The sequence below is a fragment of the Lolium perenne genome, chromosome 3, assembly GCF_019359855.2.
Source record: "Lolium perenne isolate Kyuss_39 chromosome 3, Kyuss_2.0, whole genome shotgun sequence".
NCBI lineage: Eukaryota > Viridiplantae > Streptophyta > Magnoliopsida > Poales > Poaceae > Lolium > Lolium perenne.
Genome location: NC_067246.2, coordinates 214,075,443 through 214,083,033, shown reverse-complemented (window position 1 = coordinate 214,083,033; position 7,591 = coordinate 214,075,443). Strand labels below are relative to the sequence as shown.

The following is a 7,591-nucleotide window of genomic DNA, read 5'->3' as shown; positions in this document are numbered from 1 at the left end:
CCACTGGTCGGGGAACATGGCGGCGGCGCCGCCGCGAGCATGGCCCATGCTCATGGCCATGGAGACCGTCCTCCGCCGCCAACGCCGCCCTCTTCGCGTTGAGTTTCTTCTCCCTCTTCGCCCTGGCGCTTGTTTCGATCTGTCGCCGGAGCTCGTCCGCCGCCCACTGTGCGTTGGACACACCCGATGTCCGCTCCTTCTTCGGCCGCGACTTCCTCGGCTTCGGTGACATGGTGGTGGACGAGAATGAGGAGGAGGAGAATGGAGACGGCTACACAAATTCGGCAGGAGAGAATGGGGATATGCAAGCAAATTGGAGGAAAATCGACAGGATTTGGCGGTCCAGTCGCCGACTACGAGGGTCCACACGCCTTTTTCGCGTCAAATTCTTTCGTTCGGAGTCCCCGAGCGCGCCTCGGGGGACCGGGGATGGCGTGGGCTCGCCGGATGGATTTTGGCTCAAATCCGAACGAAATCGAGAAACCGGGGGCGCGACTGTGCCGAATTATGTCGTCCGGATGGAAAATCGTTGCTCGGGGGCTGAGTGGGATGCTCTTATTGGGCCTTATTGCCACCCGTGGTTCAGCTTATGTAGCGAAAGATATCGATCCCTCCTTACGCCCAGGCTCCCAGCCCAGTATTGTATAGCCCACCGTCGCATCTCCCTCTTCTCTCTCCTCCTAAACCTGCCGCCGCCGCCGCAAGAAACCCTGTTTTGGGCGCGCCGCCGTAGCTGATAGAGCACGCTTCCCAGCCACCGTCGACGCCATGGCCGGACCGAAGCCTAAGCCGAAGGAGAGAACAAAATCCCTGGCCCCCAGGGCATCGCGCGGCGGCAGGAGGGGCGGCAGGGGTGGCGCGGGGAAGTCCGGGGAGAGGCGCAGCCACGGCCCCCATCTCCCCAACAAGCTGCGCCGGGAGCTCGAGTCGCTGGCGCCTGCCCGTGACCGAGGCTCCGACTCCGATGACGAGGATGACGTGGTGGGCGAGGACGTGTACGAGTACGAGGAGGGGGTGCCCGAGGAGGAGGCCCGCAAGAACGACCGCTACGACGCCGTCAAGACGTACGAGTACGATTTCGACAGCGACGGCTCCAATGCGGTACGTGCCGATTCCCTCTTTGTACGCTTGATTTTTAGCTTCTGATAAAGATGCAACTTTGCGGGTTCTTCGTGTGCATTGGGGAAGCAAATGCAGATGTGTTTGCTAGTAGTAATTGAGACATCCTTTCAGTTCCCTCTTGACGTGGTGTTAAATTACATACGTACATGCTAGTAGTATTTGGAAGCAAGCTATACTGAAATTGTGTGTCTACATTTTAGGATGAGGACGTGCCTTCGGATGAAGGCGAGGATATGGAAGAAGATGATGACGGGGATGACGATGAGGAGAAGCAGATAAGGATACTCAAGGAGACGACCGGAATGCCTAGAGAGGCGTTCGATGGTAATATATTTTGGGAATATTGGATAGTTAAATACGACAATTCTATACCTAATATGGAACAAAGTTTGGTCGCTTAGTGCTGAATTGCTTCTTAGAATTGGCTCTTTGTTTCGTAATACATGCTAGTTCCCTACACATTATTATCAGTTTTTAAAAGAGTTTGAAGCTAAAACAAAATTTGGTGCATGAGAAGTTTGCTCTTTGTCGGGACGTTCTAAAGAATAAAAATTTAAACCGAGCTGTGTGATTCTTAAATAGGGGGCAAGAAGAAGAAGCAGCAGCAGGCACAAGAGCTACCTTTGCAGCCTGCAGGTGGTCCGGTAACAATTCATGATCTCATGGATGATATCCAGGATAAGCCTGGGTATAGCAAGATACGCAAGAGGGTCCAGCAGCAGGAGAAAAAGCCAATGGTCGTGCAGGCACCAATGCCCAAAGTCAAGAGGGACTTGCTGGACCGTGCTGCGACGTACAAGGTACACAAGCATGATATCAGCAAGTGGGAGGGGTTAGTGAAAAGCAACCGGGAAGCTACCACACTCTACTTTGAAAATGATTTAGACTTAGGTCAGAGTACTGTTGGGGCAATTGCTAGCAAATTCGAACCAAGGTCAACCTTTGAGAAACAGATGGCTGAGGTTCTACGCAGCACAGAAATTATGGAAGCGCACAAGAACGATGGTGCCAAAATCTTGGAACTTAACAAGGTATGTGGCCTTATATAACTTCACCACTTTAGTTAGATATACTATTTGAGTGTTAGTGCTTATTGTTTTGCTGACTGAGCATATTTAGTGATAATATGCAAGTTTCAAGCTTCTGAGCTCAGAGGTTGCTATGCTAAATAGGTTCATGTATTTGTGTAGATGGATGTGGAAGATGTAAGAGAGCGTCAAAACCGTCTTGCTAAAATGCGCAGCCTTCTGTTTCGTCATGAGATGAAAGCAAAACGTGTGAAGAAGATTAAGTCTAGGACATATCATCGGTTGTTGAAGAAGGACAAACGGAAAGCATCCTCAGCAGATCTGGAGGCAGATCCCGAAGCAGCAGAAGAGTCTGCTATGAAACAAGAATTTAAGCGTGCAGAGGTAGTTCCTAGTTTATTTTGAGAATTCTCTTGTATATCTCCACAATAACTTTGCTAATCTATCTCCCAATTGTTTTCAGGAAAGGATGACACTCAAGCACAAGAATAATTCGAAATGGGCGAAGCGAATCTTGAAGCGAGGTTTGTCTGTTCAGGATGAAGGCACACGAGATGCTATTACTGCACAACTCCAACAACATGCTCTTCTTACTAGAAAAATGAATTCCATAAAAAACGATTCTAGTAGTAGTGATGAAAGTTCTGATGACGATGACGAAGACGATGATGGAAGCAACTTAGAAGCAAAGCTTCTGAACAGAGGGAAGGAAAAGATTCGTAGAGTTGTTGAAGAAGATAATGCGATTCCGAAGTCTGGAGTTTTTTCATTGCCTTTCATGGTGCGCTTTCAGTTTTACATTGTGTTTTTGTTAGTGCATTAGCTTATAAAATGTCATTTTGCATGCGTTTATATCACAGCCATCATCATATTTCTTCTCTTATCTACAGGAGCGTGCGATGAAAAAGCGTGCAGATGCAACTTACGAGGAAACACGACTAGATTATGAAGAATTGGAGCAATCTCTGAGGAAATTGGAAGATGGCAACACCGAGGAGAATGTAGATTCCATCAAGGTGACGGGTAAGAGAACTTTTGGTCCTGTCAAAAGGACACATGCAGAGGCAAACAAGAGGCCTAAATTAGGGGATGCTGACAGGAACAGTGACAGTGGGTATGACTCTGACTGCGGTCAACATTTCGACAGCAGTGAAGAGAATAAGAAGGCAGACTATGCAAATAACAAGGCAGATGATGTCCAACTTGGGACCGCACTGCTCGATGATGAACAACAGAATGATCTATTCATAGTAAGATCTTCTAAACTTTGCACTGTTGCCGTATCATGTGTTTTTCATTGTAGAAATCTTATCTATAATCTCTAAATTATGTAGAGCTTTGATGACGCTAGAAAAAGCCCACGCACAAAGACAGAGATTGAAGTTGGGATCTTAGCTGATAATTCGTGGAAGAAGGTACTTATACTGGCACCTTTTGTTGAAAGCTCTTTGATTCCATGCCATATTTCTTTTCATATCTGTAACTTTTGTTCTTGACCAGGTAAAAAGTAGCAAAGCAAATGGTGACCAAAATATGAAAGAGAGTAAAAATAAATCCAAAGTGCAGATCCCTTCAGCTGTGGATCCAAACCCTCTGGTTTGCCTTCAGCACGAACTTTGGTTCTAAATCAAGTTGATTCCTGTTGCTCACTGTTTTTCTTGTAGCAGCTTCACAATTCTGATTCAGATCCCGAGGAAGAGATGGTTGACGGTTTCTTGACTATCCCTGATGAAAAGGAAAATTACAAACTTCCATCACAAGCTGATCTTATTCGTCAAGCCTTTGCTGGGGATGATGTTGAAGCCGAGTTTGAGAATGACAAACTGGAAGCTTTAAATGAAGAGAATCCTGAACCTGAAGAACCTGCACTTGTTCCTGGTTGGGGACAATGGACTGACATACAACAGAAAAAAGGACTTCCTTCTTGGATGGTGAAAGAACATGAAGATGCCAAAAGGAAGAGGGAAGAAGCCTTAAAGAGGAGGAAAGATGCTAAGCTGAAAAACGTTATTATTTCTGAACATGTTGACAAGAAGGTAAAATGTGTTCCTTGTTATATAGCATATCTGTTACACTAGTGTGTTACTTGACCTTTAGCTGTTGCTATTAAGCAATAATTTTGACTATGCTGTTTGCAGGCCGAAAAGCTTTTAGCAACGAATCTTCCTTTCCCGTACACCTCAAAAGATGTGTATGAAAATAGCATACGTATGCCTCTTGGACCGGATTTCAACCCAGCAATATCAGTTTCTGCTCTCAACCGCCCCGCGGTGAGTACATCTAAAATTCTAAATCTAGCTGATGCGTAAAGCTGCTAAGAATTTAATATCATTAATGGATGTATGGAGTTGTGTTGCTTAAATCAATAGTTGATCCAAAACTGCATTCCTGAAGTTACTGACCTTTCCGTTTCATCCTACTACAAGTACAGTGGAACTTTATGTCTTGTACATATGCAACCTAAGTGTTTATTTGTACTACTCCTTTAGGATTTTCATTTTGCTTATAAAATGTGGCTTTGTACATAGATAATGGTAAGTACAGATATTTGTTGATTACTGCTCTATCTCCACGATAAGACTTCTCTTCCACCAGGATAATAAACTATATTTGATGATAATTTCTTTTCTTGATTATAAATACCTCTCTTTGCCGGAATATTGTAACACTCGAATTGTATACTCCCCCTGTTTCACTATAATTGTTGACAACCCGTCAAGTGCACAGACCAAGAAAGCATTGATTCTAAGGAATGGCCATGCGTCCTCCTATTAAATGACGTACTACCTGCATCCACTTATCCACTCCCAAAGCATTTACTAGGTGTATAGAGTTGTCATGAACTAATGTTCATGAGAGTAAATACCGCCAGGAGGATTTAATGGACACTCCAAGACTATTTCTGTAGAGCTGGCCTAACAAATGAAACTATACAGATCTCATCTCCAAGGAGATACTTTATCTCTATTTTTCTAAAGCCCAAGCGAATGCACATCTTATCTCTAATCGAATACTTTCTGATTTTAACTTTACGATAACAGGTATTGTATTCCTCACCTGCACCTAGCATAGTAGCATGTGTGTTATCACCCACATGCAATATTGGAAAATAGTAACTATACCCTTGAGTCCCTCGATAGACTGTTATTTTGAAACAAGAGTTGTGGACAATTATTGGGAATGGAGGGAGCAAGGATGACCAGTACAGGAGCAACCTTTTGTTATTTCCTTATGTGGCAGCAATTGATTAAGACACGGTTCTGTGGTTCTGATTACTGTTTCATATCCTACCTTTCAGATTGTGAAGAAGCCTGGTGTTGTTATTAAGCCAATACAATATGAGGAGATTAATCCGCATGAGAAGCCTGATGAACCCAGAAGGGTCATTCAGAGAGCAAAACCGAATCCAAGCCTAAAGAAAACGTCTGCAAAACAAGCTAAGAGGACAACTTCACATCCGAGGAATTGATGAGAAAATTGCCCATACATACTCAGTTTATGTGGTGAGAGATGCGCATTCAGAATGCCACGTTGGGGTTTCTTGCCACAGTTGTTTACAAATCCTCGGGAAGTATACACACACAGATTCTTCTCATTGTGCAAGTCAAAAAACAACAGCGGTTTGGCTATTGGAAGGGTTTTTTTTTGGGTGCCATCGTCGAAACCCCTGTGCTGTATTTGAGATATCACACCTAGTTCCTCCACCTGAGCTGAACTTTTTTTGTGCACCTAAAGTCGTGTAACTTTGTATTATGTTTTGTAGCTTGGTCAAATGTAGTATGGATGCTAAAAGTTCAACGCCATTTGGTTTTTCCTCTCTGCTCCTATTACATGTCAACATGACTTTTACGTGGTTTTGCCACGCGTGTTGGTTTCCATTAGACTTTTTTCTTTCATAAAATGCTTTTGCAGTGTCAAATGTTCTGAACCCTCAAATGTCGTAACCTTTAAATCATTCACGGCAAAACCTGCAATATTGGTGATCTTGTACTTAGATTGCGTTAACGTTTTTACACTTAAGTAATTCAGAATATTTTGTATTTTTCTGACTTGAAACTTATGAAAGAGCTATGAGATGTGATTGTTATTTTAGCAATTTTACAACTTTGGACATCTAGGCTGGAAAGAACTGATTATTTTTTCAACTGAGTTCCATGTTGTCTTGGTTCTTATAAATTTTGCCTCTAGGACAAGGAAAGTGTCGGTAATCTTGTGAAGCTGATTGACAAGAGCAATGGCTATATATTTTCTTCTATAGACAGCGGTGATGTTGAGTTTAGCAAAATTGCATCCGCGCCTCTTGACTGGGATAACTACAGATATCTGGTACCGCATCTTCTGCTAACCTATTCAAACAAGTGTACTTCTTTCTCATTTGCCTGTACGCTAGCCTTAACGTTGTAGGAATGCACTTATTTAAATCACCTCTCGCTGTCGTTTACAGTTACAGACATATTTCAGGTCCTGTCGTTTTACATTCCATGCCAGCAAAGGTGTGGCTAGATAACTTTGACATAACTGAATAGTGTTTATGGCAAGTGTATGGTGCCTAGATCACAAGGCAACGAATTTGATACTCTAGCTCAGTATGTAGACGTGTTACTTCTGGAGTTCACAATGCATAGTCTGCTATGGTTGATTATATTTATTGGATATGAAATGCGCGTAATGCCTCATCATCCATCCCAAGTACTTGCCCATTCCTTTTCTCCTTGACATGTGGTTACAACAGCAGCAGTCCAGGAGAAGAACATGAAAGATGATGAGATCGTGCAAGAAAGAAGCAGGATGCAATGAGACTGACTATTCGCTTCCTCACTATCGTGGCGCTAGCTGCTGGTTAGATATGTGTCGGTGCGGCATATAATCCTTTGTGGCTCACGCTTACTAATGACAATGTGGATTTTTCACCTGGTTGTAGATGTTGTACGAAACGTCTTGCTAGTCTCTAGAGGCGTAGAACTCTAATTTTGCCATCTCTTCGAGCGAAGATGGTATGCAGCGAAACTACAGTACATGTCAGTACTCCCTCCGTGTTCAAATTATGGAACGGAGGGAGCAGTTGTTTCTCTCGTCTTGGCTGATTTCAGGCATGTCCAGGACTAGTAAAAACTCCCAGCTGTCCAGCAGTACCTCTGTTCCCTAGCTTGGTCTTGTAGATGCACACGCGAAACATGACTCGGCCACATTTAGCATTATATTTCTGTCCTAGGTATAGAGTTAGCCCGTATGCATGATGAAGCTGACTAACCATTTTTGCTATTCTCTTAATTGCCTATGGGTGACCAGCAGCTCGCAGTGCTGTTCGGATCCAATCTCATGTCAGCAATAGGCTGGATGAGTGGATGTCCAGGCAGGAGCACTTTTGTTTGGAAGCTACAGTAGCATTCATTTTTCTCTCTTATATACACGATTTGTTTCAGTTTTTTTTGAAAATTCGA

At 43.7% G+C, this 7,591-nt stretch overlaps 1 protein-coding gene across 2 annotated transcripts; it reads left to right on the top strand.

Annotated features, from left to right (window-relative positions):
- The first annotated feature begins 613 nt into the window (after positions 1–613).
- LOC127343305 (uncharacterized protein C57A7.06) lies at positions 614–6,026 on the top strand. Of its 2 annotated transcripts, none has more exons than XM_051369421.1 (11): positions 614–1,101; positions 1,323–1,446; positions 1,705–2,153; positions 2,313–2,534; positions 2,614–2,931; positions 3,041–3,400; positions 3,485–3,565; positions 3,651–3,746; positions 3,815–4,186; positions 4,289–4,420; positions 5,449–6,026. In XM_051369421.1, exons 1-11 carry the CDS (start codon positions 769–771, stop codon positions 5,617–5,619), a joined length of 2,658 nt encoding a protein of 885 aa, XP_051225381.1. In that variant the 5' UTR covers positions 614–768; the 3' UTR covers positions 5,620–6,026. The 2 variants fall into 2 exon arrangements, with proteins under 2 accessions (XP_051225381.1, XP_051225382.1); XM_051369422.2 differs by having other exon boundaries at positions 615–1,101; positions 3,818–4,186.
- Positions 6,027–7,591: the final 1,565 nt, after the last annotated feature.

Excerpts from the sequence above, each read along its gene's own strand:
- LOC127343305 (XM_051369421.1), top strand. The coding sequence starts at position 769 with ATGGCCGGACCGAAGCCTAAGCCGAAGGAGAGAACAAAATCCCTGGCC. Across the intron at positions 3,747-3,814 it reads CTGTGGATCCAAACCCTCTG|CAGCTTCACAATTCTGATTC; the intron begins GTTTGCCTTCAG and ends TTTTTCTTGTAG. Across the intron at positions 4,187-4,288 it reads CTGAACATGTTGACAAGAAG|GCCGAAAAGCTTTTAGCAAC; the intron begins GTAAAATGTGTT and ends TGCTGTTTGCAG.